This window comes from Fundulus heteroclitus, chromosome 2 (assembly GCF_011125445.2).
Source record: "Fundulus heteroclitus isolate FHET01 chromosome 2, MU-UCD_Fhet_4.1, whole genome shotgun sequence".
In the NCBI taxonomy this organism is placed as follows: Eukaryota; Metazoa; Chordata; class Actinopteri; order Cyprinodontiformes; family Fundulidae; genus Fundulus; species Fundulus heteroclitus.
In genome coordinates, this window is record NC_046362.1 from 26,185,780 (window position 1) to 26,209,594 (window position 23,815).

At 39.8% G+C, this 23,815-nt stretch overlaps 1 protein-coding gene across 2 annotated transcripts in view; it reads right to left on the reverse strand.

Moving 5' to 3' along the window:
* si:ch211-236l14.4 (SITS-binding protein) overlaps positions 1-23,815 on the reverse strand; it is a 41,074-nt gene that overhangs the window by 6,779 nt on the left and 10,480 nt on the right. For both annotated transcript variants that reach the window (XM_012853246.3, XM_021310981.2), the window contains exons 4-9: positions 10,668-10,875; positions 10,425-10,575; positions 5,263-5,460; positions 2,838-3,106; positions 2,616-2,752; positions 2,069-2,190 (exon numbers count right to left, since the gene is read on the reverse strand). In XM_012853246.3, the coding sequence (XP_012708700.2) occupies positions 2,069-2,190; positions 2,616-2,752; positions 2,838-3,106; positions 5,263-5,460; positions 10,425-10,575; positions 10,668-10,875 (1,085 nt within the window). The remainder of the gene's footprint in view (positions 1-2,068; positions 2,191-2,615; positions 2,753-2,837; positions 3,107-5,262; positions 5,461-10,424; positions 10,576-10,667; positions 10,876-23,815) is intronic.

Genomic DNA, 23,815 nt, shown 5'->3' on the forward strand with positions numbered 1-23,815 from the left:
TTTTATGTTTGTGACTCCCAGCTAAACAACCCCCAAATTTAATTTTCTATGAATATTCGAAAATGACTATTAAAAAAACACTTAAACATTAGTTTTTTAATTCAGAAATGCTGGCTTATTGAAAAGTATGTCCATATAGTATAAAAACAGTTGCACTTTATAATGGGCCGTAGCTCATTTTTCTATAATTACTCCATAAATGCGGCGTAGTGTGGAGGTGGTCATTCTGTGGCTCTGTTGGGGTGTTAAGTGTGACGTGGCGACTTTGTTTTGCCCAACCTCTGCTTCCTGCACTTCCCCAGCCAGCCTGACTGAACACACCTGCCCTCACTCATATTTAATCAGTCATTTCCCTTCCATACCAGTTTGTCATTGTTTCTTCCAGCAAGTGTTCCAGCCCTTTTTCCCACGTTTTCTAGCTTCTAGTGACTTTTGGACCTTTTTTTGTGCGTCCTCTCTGCCTCAGCCCATTGGTTTTTTGGATACCTCTGCCCTCTTGACTGATTCTCCGTGTACTGACCTTTGAACTGTCCTTAAACCACAGAATATTGGAAACTGTCTAAGTTGTCATTTGAGTCCTGCCTGCCCAGTTTCTTGTCACATTAAGGAAACCCAGGTTTCTTCATTAGCGGCCTGCAGGTAATCTGCGTTGTTGGGTCAGGTGTCTTTCATCTTCCTCTTGACAATATTCCATAGATTTGGTACAGGGTTTGGGTCAGGCCAACAAGGTATTGGTACTTTGGTGGCGAGGGCAGGTGTCAAGTGCTGCCGTAAAGTGAAATCAGCATCTCAATAAAGCTTGTCAGCAGAGGGAAGCATGAAGTGTTGGACGACATCTGCACTCACTTTAGGCCTGATAAATCACACACTGCAAAAATGGAACTAAAAGAAAGTAATATTTTCTTTAAATGAGTGTATCTGTCCTTGATTTGAGCAGGTAAATAAGATGATCTGCCAATGGAATAAGACTTCTGCACTTAAAATAGGAACAATTCATCTCCATCATCTTATTTCAAGTGCAGGATGTCTAATTATCTTATTTTAGGGGTCAAAAAAGTAATTCCATTGGCGGATAATATTATTTACCTGCTCAAATCTAGGAAAAAAACACAAATTTTAAGAAAATTTTACTTATTTTTAGATCCATTTTTGCAGTGCAGTGGACCAACACCAGCCGATAACATTTCTCCCCAAACCATCACTAACGGCGGAAACTTCACCCCAGACTTCAAGCAACAAGGATTATGTGCCTCTCCCCTCTTTCTGCAAACATCTGGGCCCTTGATTTAAAAAAGAAATGCAACGTTTACCTTCATCTGAAAAGAGGACTACTTAGTTGGACATCTGAGCAACAGTCCGGCCCATTTTCTTCTTAGCCTAAATAAAACACCTCTGAGTTGTCTGTAGTTTAGAAGCGTCTTAACAGAAGGAACACAACAGCTGCCGGCTATGATTCCCTTGTCCGCCGAACTCTTAGCAATTTTTCATAATCCTCTCAAAGCTGCAGTTATACTTGTTGACGTGCAGCTTTTCAAACACATGTTTTCCTTCCATACAACTTTCCAATAACATGCATAAAACCAATAACCTTTAGTAGCCTAGCCTTCTTGTGGAGGGTGTCAGTGACTGTTTGCTGGACAGCTTTCACGTCAGCAGTTTTACCCATGATCAAGTGGGCCATAACATAAAATTTTTTAGATAAGGTAAGTTTATGTATGTAGCACTTTTCAGTCACAAGACGATTCAAAGTACTGTTTTTAATTAAAACATCTATTTTCATTGTGTTCATGAAGCGTTCTAATTTTCTGAGAACCTACATTTTTTAGTTTTTCATTGGCAAAAAGACATAATTTGTCAAAACGAATAGAAAAAAAAAAATACATGAAAAATATCTTTCTGTAATGACAACAAAATACGAGTATTCACTTTTGAATTGAATTAAGGGAATAAGTTAACATTTTGATAATGTTCTAACTTACCGAGATGCGCATGTATCATGCAGACAAGCGCTAAGTTTGTAAGCCCAGTGATTGGTTAAAAGTGTTGCAGGGTTGCGGTTGCGTTGTACCTGGTCCTCGCCGAAGATCCAGGGTGGTGTATGGAAGCTGATGACGGGAAGAAAGGCTGCTATCTCCAGCCACCGTATGAACAGCTCCTTATCTATGACCAGGTCTCCAGACAGAGAGCCTCCTACGAGAATAAAGACACACAAATGAGGGAATAAAAACAGTTGAAGAATTGTTGAACTCAACACCAAAAAGGGGCTTTTAAACTGATGTGTATTTAACCGACTTTGACTTTGTAAAAATGTGGGTTCTATGTATAAAAATATGCAAACGATATTGCCTTAAATGTTCTCATGAAATGAGCTACCAGTCTGCATGTAAGGGTTACATCAGACCAGGGTTGATAAATACTATGTTATGCTTATAGAAATTAAAGGATCACGGTTGTATCTTTTCAGTCGCTGTCTTTTTCTCCCCGTCAAAGAAAATAGTTTTAAGAAAACGCCTGCAATACGCTTGTTTTGAAAGTTTGAGAAATTCAAATACAGCATCTCACTGACATTGCATTTAGGTGACGAAAAACATCTGATAAGAAGTCTGTTGTATTACCTACTGCATCGGGAATGAGGAAGTTGTATCCCACCAAAGCGTGGTGCAACAAGGAGGGAATGATTGCCCTCAAACCCATTGGACTCCAGTCAGACAGCAGGGGCGTCATCTTCAAGAAGAGAGGCTTGTAGCTTGACCTAAGGCACGCAGTGATGAGAATAAGCAAACCTTGAAATGAAAACGTAAGTGTTGCGTAATTACATGAGGAGGAAGTTGGATTACCTGGTTCCTGCGGTCATGATGGTGGAGTCTCCCAGGCTGGTGGCCAGGTCAGCCAGAAGCTCGACGTATTTGTCGCCACTCAGAGCCAGCGGTGGCCGCAGGGCCTGCTCCTCGAACAGATTCCCCTCGCCCCCCTCCAGCACAATGTGCTCCATCCCTAAATGGGCCTGCAGGGTCTCCACCCTATCCAGGAACCAGCTCACGGCGGCTGGGTTAGTGAGATTCAGCTTTACACAGAACTTCCCTCGCCACTGGCTCATCACGGGGATCTGGATGAAAGGACCGGGAAAACGGGATGACTGATGCCAGTTTCACGTTGTAACATTTCACTTGTGTAAAATCTAATCATCGCCTTAACAGATCTTCTGGATTTTGGTTATATTGATTATATTTTGCACAGCAGGCTTAAAAGCAGCTTCTTTTAGAGTATCGGGTGTCTGTCTCATATGTCGAATGGCTTTTGTTTTTTATTCCTTTTAAAACAAGTGTGGGTTCGAATCCCGTACAAGTAAACAAACAAGTAAAAGACATGGCTCTGGGTCAATTTGCTCCTTCGCCAGTTCGTGCTCTCATACAGCACCAGCTAAGCTGAGAATTTTTTCAGGTAAATGGCTTTGGCAGAAACGCTGAAACAAATGAGGATATAACAATACAGTAAATATCATAGCTTTTATACCCCTGACAATATTAACTGTAAAAATATTTTCATTCAATAATAAGTTGGTTTCAAATAGAAAAGGAGAAAGAGATTTATCAAAAGATGATATATAATGTGTTATGAATGTCTATATATATATATATATATATATATATATATATATATATATATATATATATATATATATATATATATTCACACATGGTTAACATAATATGTCTAAATCACTTACACCCATTATAATATCCAATGAGAAAATTTGTATTGGCATTACCGCAATTAAACCTTTATCATAATTGCTGATTCAATATTCCTTCACAGATTTTTGATCAGATTCCAGTCAAGACTCTGGCTGGAAAGTGACTGATGAACACAAACTAGCACAGAAAAGGATCCAACTGAACCATGGAGTGAAGACCGGCACTAAAACAAGACTTTAAAGCAATACACAAAAAGCAGAACAGAAGAAATAAGAAATCCACCACAAAGAAAGATCTGCATGCAGAAAACCACTAGTTACATTAATACATAATCTAAAAACAAAAATGAGTAAAATCCAAAAACACAAACCCCAGCTCATTTCGACACTGGCTGGGTCACTCCAAAACATTTTCTTTTTTGTCACACTTAAATGTTTCAGATCAGATGTATTCTTATAGAAAACTGCACTTTACACTTTAGGATTTTATTTATTAAAGGGAAAAAATGCTACCCAAAGACGCCTGCCCCTGTGTGAAAATGTTACTTCCCGCCCTTGTGAAGTCATGAATTCACTGTGATGAATCCTTTTTGGCTTAGTTTCACACGCCTGAACTGTGGCAACGACAGAATCAACCTAAAAGTGGGCAAAAAGATCTTCAGAAGCAAAACATCATGTGATGATCTAAAAAATAGGGACAGTTTGGAAGATCTGCATCGTGCCATACCTGGCATAAAACTGACAGCGTTTCAGAAAAACAACATAATATTGATATGCAGGCATGGTGGCGGTAGTGGGATGATCTGGGACTACTTTGTTGTTTAGGGATCTATATGACTTGCTATAATTGATGGAACCATGTATTCTAACCCTGAACTGGAAAATCGAGGACCTGAATGTCCAGCTATCATTCTGTAACCTTAGGATCGAGCCCACTTTTATACATCATGACAATGTTCCACGGTGCACACAACCAGCAAGTCCAACTCTGAATGGCTAAAAACAAGAACAAAGTGAAGGTTTTAAAATGGCCTAGTCAAACTCTGGACCTACATCCAACAGAGATGTTGAGGCAAGACCCTCATGATCGAAAATCCTCCAGCGTGACCAAATCAAAACAACTCTTTCTCCACAGAGGTGTAACAGACTTGCTGCCAACAACTGGAAGTTAGTTGTGACTTTTACTACGAAGGGCCAGGTTGGTTTGGATAGCCTTTTTCTTTTAGAAAGTCAGTTCATTTGAAAAGTGCATTTTAGATTTAGCCCTGTGATGGATTGGCGATCTGTTCAGTGACCGCTGGAGAGAGGCACCAGCTCCTCCATGACCCTGAAAGCATAAGGAGCTACGGGTGGTTCTATTTTATATTTACTCAGGTTACCTTTTTCCGATATTTTTTTTTAATTTATTTTCGATGAACTGGGACGTGTGTGACAAAAAAAAGACAGAAAATGGTTACTTCGTCACATGACTCAAAAACAGCAAAAAAAAGTTAACTTTCACGAAAAACTGTAAAGTTACAGGGTTGCAAATGGCGGTAAATATTAAAAAAAGGGTGAATGTTTCTCACCAGCTTCCCCTGAGTGGCTGAAGGCAGACTGAGCCAGTAGTCCTCTCTGCCGTCAGTGAGGGAGGTGTGGAACTGCGTGGTGTCCACGCCCAGGAAAGGGGACAGGGTGATGGAAATGTTAAGAAGCTTGACAAGTGGGAGGTCCCTGGTCAGTCTCTTGGACATCCCCCTTTTCCTGCTGTTGAGGTAGTCATGGTCCTACGGAGAAGAACGGGGATGTGTAATGATGCTTTTCAGTCAGAAATGGTGGCAACCTTCACTCCTGGCTACATAACTGTTAACATTTGTTCACTCGGATGGAGATTTCAGACGTAGTGTGCAACTAAAGCTCTTAAAAATATAGCGTTTTATCCCAGGATGTGAAAGAACTGTGGAAAGAAAAGGTAGATTGGCTCATGTTGTGGAAGTTCTTAAGTTTGAGAATTATGTTGTAGAAGAAGAAACAAGACAGACCCGGGCTCGGCTCTAGCTTTTACGTTTTTGTCTCGGTTTAGAAAGATGACAACAAAAGAAAACAGAAATGTGGAGAGCAAGAGAAGTCAGTTAAAATCTGAAAAAGGAAGACCAAAGTCCAGCTAAAAATATACTTACTTACTCTTCTACTATACTAGCTGCTCTTTAACTGCATATGCTTTCCATAAAGAAATGTGGAATTCATTTCAAATTTATTCATATTTATACTTAATCAGGGATGGGGGATATCAGCATGAAGATGCAAAGAAGCTGGGTTAATATCTTAAGTGCAGGTTAAAAGAAAACCTGCGATTTTAGAAACGTCTTGTTCACCAGCTACAGATATGTGATTTCCTCTCATGTTCTACCTCCCCCTCCTTGTCCTTTCACACCTACTGATCCGTTAAAAAGGAACACACAGTGACCATTGTGTATTTACAGCACAAAGACAGATCCGTGAACTCCTCGTCTTTCTGCTCCGACGCGGGCTCCCGGTCAGATCGCAGCATCGCGCTGGTGTCAGGATCACCTGCTGGAGTTGGTCTTGGCCGAGATCCCTTTAAACCTCAGCACATCCAGTTCTTCGCCATCCTGCAGTTACCACACTCTCAGCAACCTGAGATCCTTCCGAGTAGGAGGCTCTGTTTATTTTCTCTCAACTATATTTGTTTTGTAATGGAACATCACCAGGTATTGACATGGATCCGCTTGACTGTGGCGTATGTTTCCGTGCAGTTCGAAGACGCTCAGAAGATGTAACTTGATTGACACGAAACCATAAAATACAATGTAAATAATGGCAAACAGTCTTATCCTGATATAATTACTTGTTGACTGGAGCAAAAGTTTCAGACAGGTAGAACTCTACTTTAATGTGAATAATTGTTTTCTACGTTTGGACATTTCACTGAACCTGTGTTCCCTCCTTTGTTCCCCGTCTGCTTTAGTCACTGTGGAGGTCCACCTAAAAATATTCCTTTAACCGCAACAGTTTTATGCCCCTGACTTGTGAACCCACACCAGCCTCACTGCTCTAATGCTTTATTAGGAAGATAACAAGAGCTAAACATTTCAGAAAAAGGAAAAATGAATCAACAAGAAAAAAAAAATACACTAGAAAGAAGTGCGAGCCACCAGAGTGGACAAAGACCGCCGGATAGGTGTTGAACTGTTTTCGAGTAAAAGAGTGGTTGCCTCCGATTTAAGCCTGTTTGCTGTAGAAAGAAAAAGTTAGGCATTAAATAGCTGACATCGGTTTACACTGTAGCGGTCAGACAGGGCTAACCTTAATGATCTTTAAATGTCTGAATAGCCTTGTTTTTATTGTGTAAGTAGAACTAACAGACGTCATTATGCTTTGTCCTACGGAGCCCCTAAAGGGACATTGAAGCGAAAAAAATCTAAGTAAAATTTCTTGTATGCACAACATACTTTTTTTTATTGATGTTAAAGATGGCAGCTGAAAAAAATTTGTAAAATTTTTTTGAAGATGCAAAATATATCAAATACTGAATGAATAAACTAACTACAAGGTAGTAATTTATACATTTAGTTAAAGGTATACTATGCAATGGGGTTGATTTTCCAGCGAGGCCCCCCTCAGAGGGCGAAAGTAAAAGTGCACTGTCATAAAGATGCTCAGCTGTTCTGGTTCCTCCGTCAAGCCAGGCGCGGTTGTTTTGAGCTTAGCAGACAGGCGAACGCAACGAAAAGTGGAAAAACGGCAGTACAAACAATGACTAACACAGTGAAGGTATGAACATCAAGCTTCCCGCGGCCGCCTCGCCAAGCCGCGGCCGCCTCGCCAGTTTTATTATTATTATTATTATTATTATTATTATTATTATTATTATTATTTATTTATTTTTTTATGTTGGCGAGACGCTATCGCGGCGGTAGCGTAAAAAAAAAAAAAAAAAAAAAATATATAATGATAATAATAATAATAAAACTCGATATGCTTGCATGTTTATTTGAAGTTAACACGCGGTTCTTTGTCGTTGCTTTCGCGCGTGCATATAGTGAATGGCAGGGAAAAAACACATGGAGTTCTCGCCGTAAAGCAAGACCGACTCTCGCGGTCTTGCACGAGACTTCTGAGCCTGTGTGTGCGGGCCGAGGGCTCTTGCAATTGCAAGTACGGTACCACCAGGGCAGCCGAGAAAACCTTTGTTCGACCTGAAATGACTCATTTAATCATCCAAAACGGTATGGAACACATTAATTAACTGAAAAATGTTGCATAGTATGCTTTTAAATTATTGACATGTCTTTGTGTTGTAATCCAATTTCAATACACAAATTAGTAATCTGTTGGACACAAGAAAGTATCTTTTGTGCAGATGAAAGTTTCTATTGTGCACAAGAGCATTTTTTTCTTCTTCAATGTCCTTTTAGGGGTTCCAAATCATCCAGTAATACAGATGTTTAACATTACTTGCTGCAAACAGCTTCTTAACTGTACATTTTCAGAAAACCTGTCATTCTGGGGTAAGCATTGTTAATCTAGTACAAAAAAAGAATTATTTAACGTTTTTTTGTCTTAATAGGCTTTGCATGCTTGTATTTTTTTGAAAATTTATTTTATAATGTTTACACACCTTCCCTTTAAAGTTCATCTAAAATATGTTACATGAGTTGTAAATGAATCACTTCAAAACAGAGTCAATTTGCTGCATTAGCCTAGCATTTCAGTAACCTGCTCAGCATTAAAACATAAGCAGTACGTCCAAGACCGGACTTTACTGAGAACTATGTCTGTATTATTCAAATCAGAGATGTACTCATTAGCAAATAGAACAGTAGGTATTTAAGGTGGTATGTGCTTAGAACATTCATTACAGACCTATTACAGACCTATATCTAATCTTATTTTGTTATCTAAAAGTCTTGAGAAAGTAGTTGCTAATCATTTATGTGAACATTTACAAAGTAATGACCTAGTGAAAGAATTTCAGTCAGGCTTCAGAGCTCATCATAGCACTAAACCAGGTCTGGTGAAGGTTACTAATTATATTCTCATGGCCTCAGATAATGGACTTGTGTCTATACTTGTCCTGTTAGATCTCAGTGCTGCATTTGATACAGTTGATCACAATATTCTCCTACAAAGACTTGAACATACTGTAGGGATTAAGGGAAAAGCATTAGGCTGGTTTAAATCTTATATATTAGACAGATTCCAGTTTGTTCATGTTAATAATAAATCTTCTTCAAACTCCAGCAAACAGTCTTCTGTGCTTTTTGTGTCTCTGCTCTGTCTTCTCTAACCCCCAGTAGTTGAGGCAGATGACCGTTCACACTGTGCCTGGTTCTGCTGGAGATCTTTCCATCCTGTTAAAAGGGAGTTTTCCTCTCCACTGTCACCTTATCCCCATAAGCCTGTGAGCCCCCTCAAGAGCTCTTTAGCAACAATAACACGCTTGTAGCTAACTAACTGAGACGACACACAAATATATGTCCAGTTCTTAATCTGAGACACCTCTACAAAAGTATCTACCAAAATATATAATAGCATCCCACATTTTGAATTTCAAGAATAAATTCCAAATGTCAAAAATTGTGCGAAAATGGCATAAAAACAATATGGTTCCAACTGGATTTTTTTCAATCTACACATCTCAGTCCCTTGTGTGGACAGCAAACTTGCTACTGATGTAACCAAGATGTTTTAGTTACAATTTATTTTGTTTATGTCCTTCTTTACAGCAAAAGTAAGAAGTTTTGTATCTAAACGCCTGTTTACTTTTTGGGCATTTAAATCTCATTTGTTTAGGCCCAGAATAATCTACTCACAAATTTTCACATCCGCATTATCTTCTAGAAACTGTGTTAGTTGATAACAAGATTAGCAGATTAGGAATTTAAGAAGCATGCTTAATATGAGGGATTGCTGCAAAGCCATCGAAAATGCAGACGACTGTCCACTGTGGCTCTACGCTCTTTCAGGATGAGTGAATGCTGCTTGTCAAGGCTTGATGCAATCTGCTGGGTTTCCTTAGATAGGAAACTTTTTAACCAATTTGTCTCCATGATTTGATTGAATTTGACTTTGTAAAGTGCCTTGAGCTTTTTAAACCCAGTTAACACCTCTTAAAGCAACATATTATGGCTGTTCTGTAGAAACTCCAGTTGGGACAAAACATCAGTCATTATCAAGGAAAATTGACAGGAAAGACTACAGTATTGGTTGAGAAATTCCTATTTTTGTTTATTTGCAGTAAAATTACTGAATCAGAGATTCTTCCCATTCCTCGGTTAGCATTCACATATGTTAAGAAACACATATGTGTATGTAGACGTGGCAGCCATTCTTTAAATGCGTATAAATCTATGATTCCATTTAAAACCTTGATGACTTTTGTTGTGAATCTGTCTAAAATCACATCACAGCCAACGGGTGACTTTAGTTTTATGTGTAGCACAAATTTTTGTTGATGCATATTCAGCACATACCAAGGATTATACTGGAAGCGACTTGCTGGCATCTAGTGGCTGGAGTTACATGCCAATTTAGCTAATTTTTCCTATTTTACACCAACGTTCTAATTTAAACAACTTCAAGCAATATTGGATTACAGTAAAAACTAAACTTAATCAGTTTTTTTTTTTTGTATTTGGAAACTGTTACATAATCTAAAGCTGAGAATTGATTTGGGTTTAAAAATCTGGAAGACGACAAGGCGCAGCAGAGAGTGTACAGCATTTACCATTTCTGAAAGGAGGGTGGTGGAATGTTCATTAAGGCTGATGACTCCCTCCCCCAGCTGGTGTCTCCTCAGACGATTGGAGAAGGTCCTCAGTTCCCTCTCCACTTTCGGCCCCGTATCCACGTTGGTGAGGAACTTCCAGAACGGCAGCCTGTCAAACACACAGAGCCCAGTTTATGACTCTTAAAAAAAAAGGAAATAAAATCAAATCAACTCTAATCGTTTCCCCCAAACTGAACTCACCACAACGTTTTCATGTTTGGCAGCTCCCTGCTGAGCTCGGAGAGCTGCTGCATGGCTTCCTGGTGAGCAGCTTTAACATTGTGGGCCACACACACAGTGTACTGGAGAGGAAGGCGCTCCATACTAGGCACCGACTTCAAGCAGAACTGCTGTCTGCTTTCCACCCCGAGCTGCACGGGGATATCAGGGGACACAAGCACCGTGACTCCTGCATGGTAGAAAGAAGACAGGACAGTGGTCATTAGTTCGATGCATCGTTGTTGTCAGAAATAAATCGATGTTGCTTTTGGCAGCCATGCGTACACATTTTGTAAAACAATGCCCGACTGACATCAGGAAACCTGATCGTACGCTTTTGTTTTTAGTTGTCTAGTTGGCTTCCAAACTGGAGGTAGTGCAAGTGAGACGGTCCGTTGCAGATTCCACATCTATGACATAGTGTGCAAGTGTTATTGAGACCTGGATGAGCGTGGCAGATAGAGAGTTGTGGGAGGTAGAGAGCGGCCTGTGCCAGCTGATATCAGATGTAAGAAAAACACTGCCTGAGATGAGCTGTGGCAGCAGCGTGCTGTTGGAGGAGTTTGGCAGCAGGCTGCACTGCACACTCTGGACAGAAGAGTCACAGTCAGGTAGTTGGGAAAGTCCCCCCCCCCCCCCCCCCCCCACTAGCAACAATTCACCAGCTGTGTGGTTTAACACCCTTAAAATGGTCACGTGGCCCACATTGATCTTCACCCACTTTACTCTTATACCGCTAAACAAAAAGCTGTGCAACCAACAGCCTTCATATTTCTTTCTGTATAAAGTTGTTCTGTGAAAGGTCTTCTCAGAGGTTTGAGAAGACCAAGAACCACACCAAACATGCACGTTTTGTTGAGGAGTTGGACCCATGTGCAGACAAAACAGAGTTTTAAGGCGGGCATACACTGTACGAGTTTTTCAGTCGTGGTTCACTAAAAGTTCACCGCTCACTATATGTGTTCTCACACTGTACGGCCCGACGCTCTGATGCGACCGGAGTGCTCGCACAGTACAAATGAAAACCCCACGTCAGACTCAGCCCCGTAGAGAGATGGCGCTAATCGGACTCGTCTACCCGGAAGCCAGATGTAAACAGAAGAAGAAGAAAAAGGCGGAAGTGTCGAAGCTCACTGTTAAATATGAGACTTATAGAACAAAATGCGCTGCTTTGGAAATTCTAAGAGTTGCTCCGTCGTAGTTTGACTCCATGTGACACGTACTGCCGTCATGCTTCTCTCCGCTCCTATGTTTTCGTTTGAGACGACAAAGAAGAATCTACTTGTTTGCGCGTGCGCAGTGCGCGGGGTCGGGGAAATCGGATCCGATTTTTGATCGGGAGGTGGTCGTGAGAGGCTGATCGTCCCTCGTTACCCCCTGTATACTACACAACGCAGGACGCACGATCAAGCTGATATTCGGCCTGATCCAAAAAATGCTTGTATGACTGAAGAATCGGCCCGAAAAAGGGCAAAAACTCGTACAGTGTACGCCCGGCTTTAGCTGTGACACCATCTGGGGTTTATGATAAGTTTTATTGGAGGATGGACTTTCTCAGAAAACCAACAAACTGACACAAGAGAACCAAGAAAATAAGTGACTGGAAACAGCCAAGCAACAATTGGAGCACTAGGAAACTGGCATGGAAGATACTGACTCTGGAGAACAGGAGCATTTGACAAGAAGGTGAAGAAACCAATAGGTTTGTAACACCTGGGATGGTTGATGAGAATCAGGGCTGGCTAATCTGGTGAATTGAGGGCCGCCATGGAAGAGTCTGAGCAGTGAAACTGAATCTGGAATTTGACAAATAAACACAAAATGATAACAGGTGGAGCTGAACAAGAACGGAAAATGGTCTATCAATCAAAGGAAAAGACTAACACTAAAATAAGAATCTAAGACATGAATAAGATTCTTGTTTTACACAAGAAAGAAATAAAACTCAGCGCAAAAAAGGAACCAAGTATGGAAGTCACTTGGTGATCCAAATGCAAAAAAAACAAACAAACAAAAAAAAAAAACGCATCAAAACCAAATAACAGTTGATCAAAAACACAAATAGGTCCGGTATAAAGTTGGATAATGTTAAGAGCGGGGGTAGTATACGAAACAATCTGACCAATCTGTGTGATTTTGTGTGATTTGATTGAATTTGACTTTGTAAAGTGCCTATATAAATATAATTGTATTGAATTGAAACAATATTCCAAGCCCAATATACCTCAGAAAAAGCTGCACAGAACCACAGCTCAGGTGTAGTCGAGACAACTTAAAGTACAAGTGGCCAGAATAAAGCTGTTTTTGAAATAAAGCCACAAGAAATTAGGTTTGCTGTTCAACACAAGCCATGAGGGAGACAAAGAAAGAGCTGAAGTGAAAACAATTAACATTGAACAGAGCACCCTCGTTATGACACATGGTGCTGGCTGCGTCGTGCTGCAGGGACGCTGTTTTGAGCGGGGACAGGGAGGTCAGTGCTGAAAGGAAGACAGCTGGAGCTACATGCAGGACGGTCGTGGACGAAAAGCCGAGAAAACTTAAGGGCTGAGGTTCAAAGGTTCAAAACAGCGACCCCCAATGATTGAGCTGCAGTTGTTTTACGAACAAGCACTTTCACAAAGGAGCCACAATTCTAGTGTCAAGATGAGCAAAGCACTTTAGACACATACAGTATGTCAATAGATTTACAACAGTAACTGCACCGAAAAGTAGGTCAGAAAGTATAAACTGAAAAGGGCGTAATGAAGATCAATATCACAATCCTTTGTGTTTGTCACATAAAATCCCTGTAATATACATTTCTAATTAGTTGTTGTATTACGACAAAGAATGAAAAGCTGCATAGGGTGCAAAATGCCTTTGCGAGGAACCGTAAAAGACCCGAGGATAGTTTGGCTCTTAAAAATATGAAATATAAAGAAGATCACTTAAGACTTGTGTTGTCTTTCTCCTAAACTCCTGTTTAGAAATACTAAAAAAAAAAAATGCATATGAGAAAACTTTCTCCCCAGATGTAAATGCTGCCCTGAAAGGAATGTCTTGTCCATCTCAGGTTACCCCTCCGCTCTCTGCTCTCCTGCTTTAACCGCCCTCTCTACCTCGCCGTTCTTTCTGGCCATTCCCATCTAAGGCCAGTGAAATCTGCTATCGATCAGCGCCATTAACCCGGACTCTGACCCCAGCCTTTGCCTTGAGCTTTTATTTTTTTTTTCTTTCCCCCCACCAGCTACTCAAAGTGCCCAACCTGAGGATTTCAGGTCCTGCAGCTGGTTTAGGAACAGATTAAGCAGTCTGAGGAGCTGGTGAAGGCTTGGCCTGCTTCCGCCACCTTCTCTGGTTTCAATGCGCTTACTGTTCTCATGCAGGCAGGCACCGAAAGCGGGCAGCGTGCTCATGTACCAGTTTATAATCAGATTAATAGTTTGAGAGACCCACATTTAAGTGCCGCATAAGGCCGGCGAGGAGCCTTTAACCTAGAGGTAATTCTCATGTGTTTGCAATGGATAATGTCAAAGAGATACTGGTAACACCTCAGCTGCTTCTCACAAGGTATTAGGTCTCCACTCCACGCTACCATACAGATTTAAAGAGATAAATGTTGATTTTTTTTGCTGATAAACACTCTCAGATCAATAGAATTCACGTAATGTAACACATATCCCTGCGACACAAGTGAAACATTAAAATACAGCAAAGAGAGCCGCTGAGTCGATGTAAAGAAAACGTGTACAGCGCGGCTGAAAGAGGATCGGCGGGGGAAAATGTTATAGCTTCATAAAGGGATGAACGTGAAACACAAGCAGTGGAAATAGAGGAGGTGAGCGTAAACCAAGCACCGAGTAGATGCACAGAACGGTGAGCAGATACTGCAGGCGCCGTGCTGTGTTTTGCTAAAAGTGCGCACAGGACAGAAAGTGCAGTCGGACTTTGGAGGCATGACTTCCAAAGACGCTTACAGTGGAAACCAGATATTCACATACAGTACACTGAATAAAAAAAGACGCACAATCTTTAATTCACACCGCGACATTAAACTAACCTAGTCAGTTAGGGATAACAAAAAAAATTATTTTAGAAAATACCAGAATAAGAGGTACTTTCTTGTTATTATCACCTAATTCACAGGTTTTTACACATTTCCTTATTATTTGGTTGCATTGTTTTCTCACAATAGTTTGCAGTAATTTTGTCCCGTTCCGCCTCACAGAGCTGGTGTAACTTAGACAGGTTTCAAGGCTGTTGCACTCTCCCACAGCCTCGGCTCTTCCCACAAATCTTTTGGAGTGAGATCAGGGCTTTGATGGCCACTCCGTAGCGCTGACTTTGTTGTCCTTAGCAACTAATCTTATTTCACGATCAAAGCCATTTAATGCTAATTTTTAAATGACAAATTTCTACCCACTTCCCAGCTGATGCCTAGAGATGTTACTTCAGTATTTCCCCAAAAATGTTCTTTCCTCAGGGTGCCATCTATTTTGTGTGCTTCGCCACCTTTATAATTCACTAAGGTGAATTTGATAATTCAATAATGTTCCCAGGCTTTTAAGAGGCTCTAATACTTGTCAATAATCCAGAAATTTTAACCGAGGGTGAGCCACACTTGTGGAGGTCCTCGTTCTGTTCCTGATATTTTGGTAAATTTATTTGAGGAGGTGAATACTTAAAATACACCCATCGGTGTACCCCCCAACTAACTCAAATGTTACAAATCTTACAAATCCATGGCCTCATTCCCTAGGCTTGTTCAAACTGTTTCAATACATAATAATCGTTGCGTTTGCGTCCTTATGAATTCAAAGACAGTACTGTAATTCCTCCACTCTCTTTCTATCAGATATAGGTCACTAGTGTCAAAAAATGAAATAAAAATAAAATCTCTCTCATCATTCTGAAAAAAAAAAGGAAATAGAAAGAATTTTGGTTACCAAATTGACTTAAAAAAAGACTATATTTGTCTGATTTGATGTCTTTGAGAATGAAAAAACTAAAACGTTCCATGCATTGTGAAACAGTTAAGGCAAATACCTGATTTCAACTATAATTCTTATGGGAAGCCACACAGCATTGCTTCAAGGAAATGGGACACCAGCATCCAGAACTGCAGCTAAACCTGCTGACCCAAAGTTGCACTAAATCTTATTTTCTGTGTTTATACAGTCTAACTCACGTTGCAGTGCAGCATGATGCTTTTTTGCTGTCTAACCAGAGTCATATAAGCCCTGAGCCTTGGCAACAAACATAGCATATCTCCAAATCCAGCCCATGAGAGCAGGAATTGTTTCAATGAAAAAGAAAATGACGCACGTTTGAGGCCTTGAGTAACAGCCAAGGTGGGATAGTGGGGAGGAAGCGAAAGGGGCGACCCTATTTTTAGAACAATTATTTAAACTTTCCAAGCTTCCCATAAAAACACTCACTCTCAAAGGTGAAATTATTTGCCCGACTGGACGCGTCCTCTCACTTTCAAAGCAGCAGCAAAGTTTAATTGGCACAAATAAGTCAGTTGGCGCGAGCATTCCTCAGTTTTACAGTTGGTGAGCGAGCGTGCAAATCAAATGACCTTCACGCACAAGTGGAGATGCATGTATTTGTTCACACACACAGTTCGTTTAATGGGAAAACTGCAGACATTCAAGAAAAAAAAAAGGGTAGGTCCTATAGGACCGTAAAGGCTCGCCACTTCCTTTCTTTTGGGGCTGAGGTGAACGCTCGGAGGTGACTGGTGGAGGGTGAACTTGCCGGTGGGTCAGAAAGGTTTTAATCCAGGGTCTCTAAAAGAAGAAGAAATGCTGCAGCCTGAGTACCTGTTGCTGCCGACTAGATATCCTGCACTCCTCTACCTGTCATGTTTGTTATTTATGACGCCCATGTACCCTGATGAACATGACTTGAGTTATAAAAAATGTGCACGAAGTGTATGTGTGTGTGTGTTAAAGGATGCATTTCCTAAACAACGGAAATTTAGTTTCAGTGCCCAACCTCAAGTAATTGATAGCCACAAAACCGGGGTCCTTGCCATGTTAGTAAATTTCCAATCTGCTCTTATTGCAACAATGATCACACAATAAGAGACCCTTTTTAGCTCAACTCCTCTCATAACTCTACTTCATTACTTTCATAATTTTAATCAAAATAAAAGCTGGTCGACTCCAAACTGTTTGAGATGAGTGTTTGTCCAAAAAAAACACAAGTGTTTCTGAACAGCTTGTTTTTTTTTTTTAATAAAAAGAAATATTTCAGGACTAAGACACTAAATATGAGTATCTTTAGTTCAATTAGAAAACACAAGTTTCATCAGAAAGGAGAATTAGTTGGTGTAAATATTGTATAAATATAACTGGGTAATTGCATGTCAAAAACAAGACGATTGTTCTCAGTGTCTGACTTCAAATCAGCCCGAACCTTTCATGTTTTTATCAGGATTCACAGCTGTTTGTGATCCGATTATCACCTGCGTTTGTATTTAGATCATTATTTAGTGTTGTTAGTGACTCTCCATATTAGTTCACTTCTTTGTATTGAGTTTCTTAGTCCCTCTGCTGAGGTGTAGCGAGCTAAGTCTGTATCTTTGAAACTGAGGACCTGTATTTGATTCGTGTTTGTGCCAGGAAGGGTATCCGGTGTAAAAAAAAAAAAAAAAACTCTGTCTCTATGTAAGTCTTTATGTAAATTGTAATGACCTGAAAAGGGGGAACAGCTGAAAGTCACTGTATACGGATGTTCTTAATTCTTTCTTGTGTCCTGTTTTGTGCATTTTGATTTAGACACTCATGTTGATATCGTTCTTTAGCTTTTTCTTAGTTAGACCCTCTGTGTTCCCATTCTATTTCTCTTGGGCCAATATTCAACCTTTCCTTAGTTCCCTGGTTAGACTCTCCCCCAGCTGCTCTGCATATTCAGTCGCTCACTCGCTGTCATTTTATGCTGGATTCTTATGTTGCTCTGGTTCCTGTATGTTTCCCTCATGTTCTGTAAGTGCTTCACTTTCCTGATTAAATACAATCTCCACTATAGGTCTGCCTCTGTCTTGTTGCTGTTTGGGTCATCATCGACAAACATGACAGTTTTAAGACAGCAAAGGTTACCAAACTTAAATCTGTTTCCCGAATTCCAAAAGGAGACGCTAATAAAAAAATTGTTTCCTATCACTTTCCTCAAAGTCAGAAGTTTACATGTGTTTACATTACTGTGTCTTCAAAATACTCGGTAAAGCTCAGATGAAGATGTCATGGCTTTATATACTTTTGATGGGTTACTTTACAATATTTGGGGATATGGAGAAATCTGTGGCTGTATTTTAAGACAATGCCTTAAACTCAGTGCTTCCTTCTGTGACATGATCTAAAAGATCAAAAGAAATCAGCTAAAATATTTTGTGGATTTCCAAAAGCTGGGTTCGATCTTTGGTGCAATTTTTGGATACCAGAAGGTGCCACTTTCAAACCAATTATACATGCTTATCAATTAAACAATTTAGTTTAATCATATTTATATAACACTTATACTGAGAGAGGAAGAAGCCAATATTCTAAAAGCAACACAAAAAGCTACATAACAGGTTTTGTAAATGCACTAAGGGAGAAAGACCTTAACTTTGTCGACATAAGTTCGGATGAAACTAAAAATTAAGTCTGCAAAATACAGTATATCACAATCGTGTGCATTCGCATGCCATAAAGCACCTCCAGAAATGCAATAAATGGGAGCTAAAATTCAAGTACTATGAGTTCAAGCTGTCTATGCATGTAATATTTTCAGTGAAACTTAGTGTAGAAAAAAATTACAGAAGGTAAAGAGGTGATGTCAAGTCATTTAGAAGCAAAAATCTTGGCCAAAAGCAGGTTTTTGAAAAAAAAAAAAAAATTTCAGCAGCTGGATACATTATTCATTATCTGGGTCTATGTTTTATTTGAACCAAAACAAAAATACATAATATTAATATTTTAAAAATGATTTGTTTGTTGTTAGCAAGTCATATTGATATCACAACGTTCAGCAATATAATTGCATTTTAGATGTTTTCCTAATAATGTGAAGCCCTATTAGCAGCCCATACTAGTGCTTGTGTATACTAACCTGATTGGCTCTGATGCCATGTGTGAAAAGTTTAATTGTCAGAAAATAGATGTTGTCTTGAGGAAACAGCATTATGTGTCAGTCAGAAAATGTAAGCTTAGTTATAAATTACTTTTTATAAATGGAAAATGATTCAAAGCATCCTGAAGAGTCATGATCTTGATCCAATAAGAAATATGTGGACAGAGCAGAAAACATGTGTAGCAAGGAAGCCTATACAAACTTTCTGTTATTATTTCAGGGATTTTGAAAAGACTTAATTTTGGTTATCCAAACTGAAAACTGAAAAATAAAAAAATCTATTTTATTACTTTATATATGTAAAATTAAATGACCTTATCTGGTAGACAATGAATTAAGCAAATAACATTTTCATCTTTTTTACTTCTTTAAGTGATTTCACTGCATTCCTGCTGTGTTTTTATATTAAAAACTATTTTTAGCTGTTTTCACCTCTGTTAGCCTCTATTATCAAGCAAAAGTTATCATCCTTCTTAAACCTTTCCGTGTTTTGTCGAGTTAAAACAACAAGGACTAATGTACTTTAATCTGGTACTATGTGATAGGTGAAGACAAAGTAGCCCATAACTCCAGAGCGTTAAACAAAAAAGCAGCCATTGGACCCCATTAGAAGCTCCAAAAGACTTCAGATTGAAAGGTTCCCCTTTCAGCAGGTGACCCACTGACCCTAAAAATACAGCCAGAGCTAAAATGAAGCAGTGTGTGAGAATGGTGCAACGTTCAGATCTAAATCCACAAGACCATTTCTGCCGAGAGCTGAAAATTGATGTTCAAAGGAACTCTTTGTCCAGTCAGACTGAGCATGAGCAGTTCTGAAAAAAAAAGGGTTGTATGAAAGTTATTTTTTATATTTACAATGTTACCTCCTGCGACCCGACCCCCAGATAAGCGGAAGAAGATGGATGGATGGATTTACAATGCTAGCTGACACATGCTGTGTCTTGTGTTGTGTTAAACACATAAAATAGCAGTAAAACACATTCAAGTCTATGGTTGTAATTACATCAAATGTGAAAATGTTTAACTTTATTAAGAAACTAGTGTATTTGGTGAATTGTCAACATACAATATTTTGCCTTTGTACATCTTCTAGAGCTTTTCTTACATCTTGTGTTTTCGGTAAAATAAAAATAAAATATAGTTGTTTTTGTTTTTTTCAACATAAGGCTCAGTGTGATAAAATCGGGTTAATGCAAAAGAGAGAATCAAAATGCATGATGGTTTCCCGGCTCTTATCTCTGTCTCAGTTGTCCTTGACTCCTCTCTACTAAGACACAAACAGTAAAGGAGCAGCAATCAACTATCGTCACACATGGAAAAACTGAGTCATAGAAGGAAACAAAGAAACACTGGAAAAATAAATCCTAGGCGTTATAATTTAAAAAGAATAAGACAAGCAGATTATTGAATCTTATTTCTCCTCTGTGTCTAGAGAAACACAGACAGCAAAATAAGTACTTAGTGCAACTTTTACATTTTCAATATGTTACATACACAAACTTTGATGTATTTTACTGGGATTCTGTGCGATAAATCAACATAAAGTGGCATATAATTGCAAAGTGCAAGAAGGATCCATGGTTTTCAGTTAGAAACACATGAAAATGCTTTGATCTAAATGATGCTGTAGTAGCTCTGAATGTATGTTTGCATTCGTTGCCCAGGTAGAAGGTGATCTATTGCCCTAGCCTCAAAGTCTTTGCAAACTTTAACAGGTTCAGTTTTACAGCGACCTTGTATCAGCTCCAAATATCTTCCTATCAGCTCTGACCAGCTTCCTGCTCTCTGCTGAAGAAAAGCAACCGCACAGGATGATGGTTCCTCCACCATGTTTCATGATGAGGACGGCGTGCTCAGGGTGTAGTTATTTTGCCTCTAAATTAGATCGAGTTGGATAACAGCTTAAAAACAAAAATTTTTTATTCTCTTACCACACATTAACATGATCGCTTTGTTTAGGGAAAGATGCAGGCATCTCTCAAAAGATACAAAAATGATGTAAAAGGGAACATTAACTTAAATGTTAATTAACTTATTATGTTTGTCATAAGAAAGGGTATGTAGAAATGATTTGGAACCTTCCCAATCAGTCTTCATTACCACTAAGGCAGTCAAACACGTTTTGCTGACCAGCGTTTTGCATGTTTCCACTGGTAATTTCACATTTTATGTTTGGTGATGGGTTACATTTCTTTGTCAGGGCCAGTATAATATGAACTAAAATAAACAAAACTGAAAAAAATGAAATAAAAAATACAACCGGCTTCTCTTCTCTCTGGCCATTTTTGTTAATTTCCATGAGGTGGGCGGTGCTTATGTGTCCTGTCACAAAAAGGATTTTGAGATTCCTTATAGCTCCTTAGCGCTGGTAAGGGACATTGGGAGGTTCCCATGCTAAATTAGCTGCAAAAGGAAGCATACAGGCTTCTTTTCCTACCTCCTTCCTTACAGTTAGCAACCAGGGCCCTCCTGGTTTTCCATGCTTCCATTAATGAGTTCTTTTCAATAAAAACCTTAAAATGCCCTTCTGCCTCCGTGTTTGCTGTCCCATCAAGAGTCATAATGGGAAAAGCAAAACCTGACACACTTTTGCTGGCCTCTCCTCAACATGAATATTGCTTCCAGTCAAAAGAAACAGGGTTCCTCCTTCCTCTTGTTCTTCTTTTGGCTTTTCTCTTGCACTGGTTGCCACAGCAAACCATTTGTCTCTATCTAACTCAATCTTCTTCTCTCACACCAACTACCATCCATAAATCTCCTCTTTGGTCTTCCTCTAGACATCCTACCGAAATCTTTCCCTATCCATTTTCTTTACATGTACAAACCATCTCAGCCTGACCTCACTGGCTTTATGTTGAAAACATCTAACATGAGCAGTACCTCTGATGTATTCATCCCTGATCCTACCCATCCATGTCCCTCCCAAAGATAACCTCCACATCTCCATCTGTGCTACCTCCAGCTCTGCCTCCCGTCTCTTCCTCGTTGCCACTGTCTCTAAACAACATTGCTGGTCTCACCACTGTCTTGTACACTTTTCCTTTAATTCTCACTGACACTTTTTTTTATCACACAACACACTTGATATTTTTTTCCCCATCTGTTCCAACTAGCTTAGACATGTTCCTTCAACTCTTATCCACACTCACCACTTCCCTGGACTGTTGACCCTAAGTATGGTACAATCCTCCACCTTCTGCATCTCTGCTCCCTCTGAGATTTAACCGCTTCACTTGGATATTTCTCATTCACACACATGTATTCTGTCTTGCTACAGCTAACCTTCAATCCTCTCCTCTCTCTAGATTCCCCCCCAGCTGTTCCCTGCTCTCACAGCAGAACACAATGCCATCTGCAACCATCATGGTCCACGGAGATTTCTGTCAAACCTCAACTATCAACCTGTCCAGTACCACAGTGAACAAGACGGGGTTCAGAGATGATCCTTGTTGCAGTCCCACTTTCATCTTGAACTCCTCTGTCACACCTATAGCACACCTCACCACTGTCAATGCTCGCATACAGCTTCTGCACCATTCTAACATACTTATCTGCTACTCCAGACTTCTCCATACAATACCACGGCTCCTTTCTCAGTATCCCTGTCATAGTCGGCTTCCTCTAGATCTACAAAAACACAACACAGCTCCCTCTAACCCTCTCTGTACTTCTCCATCAACATCCTCAAAGCAAACACTGCATCTGTGGTACTTTCTGTTGGCATGAAACCAAACTGCTGCTTACATGTGACCCCAGTCTAGCTTTCGTGACTCTTTCCCATAACTTTATTGTATGAGTCATCAATTTAATTCAACTGTAGCTGCCACAACTCTGCACATCTCCCTTGTTCTTGCAAATTGGTACCAGCACACTTCCCCTCCATTCCTCAGGCATATTCTCACTCTAAAGGATCCCGTTGAACAGCTCAGTCAAAAACTCTATTGCTGTCTCTCCGAAACGCTTTCATACATCCACGGGTATATCATCTGGACCAATTGCCTTTCCACTCTTCAGCCTTTTCAGTGCCTTCTTTACCTCATCCTTACTAATCTTTGCTACTTCCTGGTTGACAAAGGTAATTTCTTCTGCTCTTTGTTCTCTCTAATTTTTCTAATTCTTCAGGTCTTCAAAGTACTCCTTCCACGTTCCCATCACTCTTGCTGCTACTGTCAGTATATTTTAGGGTGATCCTTAATCACTCTAATTTGTTGAACATCCTTGGCATCTGTCTCTCTGTCTGACCAACCTGTATAAATCATTCTCACCCCCTTTACTGTCCAGCCGATCACACAAGTCACTATATGTCTTTTGTTTTTGCCTTAGCTACCTCTAAATTCACTTTATGCTCCATCTCTCTGTACTCTTAGACATACTTTATCATCATTCAACTGCACATCCACAATGTACATTTGAGGAAAATTCCATGGCAAGGCTTCCAGTAAAAACCAAAGAGAAAGGTTATGAATATATATGCAACTTAAAACATAATTAGAAGTATAACATAGAAAATAAAAAATAAATAAGCTTGTAAAATATTGTGAGATTTGTCAGGAATGTAGCATCAAACTAAAAGACATTTTATATATACAGAAAAGTTACGTATAAGATTATATGGATAGTGCATGTATTTGTAGCAGTATTTGTAGGATGTATTGCAACAATGAACAGGACATATGACATTGCAGATAGTACAGTTAGTGCAGTAGAGTTCACAGTGTCCATGTAAAGTGACTCATTTTGCATGTATGAGAGGGGGAATTCTTGGGAGTTTAGCAGTCTCATGATGTGTGGAATCTGGTTGTACTGCATTTGAAGCTGCTGAATCTCTTGCCAGAGGGCAGCAGGAAGAATGGTCCATGGTGGGAGTAGGAGGGGTCTTTAATGGGTTTCTGAGTCCTGGCCATGCAGAGTCTGCAAGCAGTGTCATGAATGAAGAGAATTGGTGTCCTGAAGATTCTCTCTACAGTCCTCACCTCTTTCCCTACACATTTCCAGTCTGAGGCATTTTAGGGCCCCATGCCAGAGGGCCC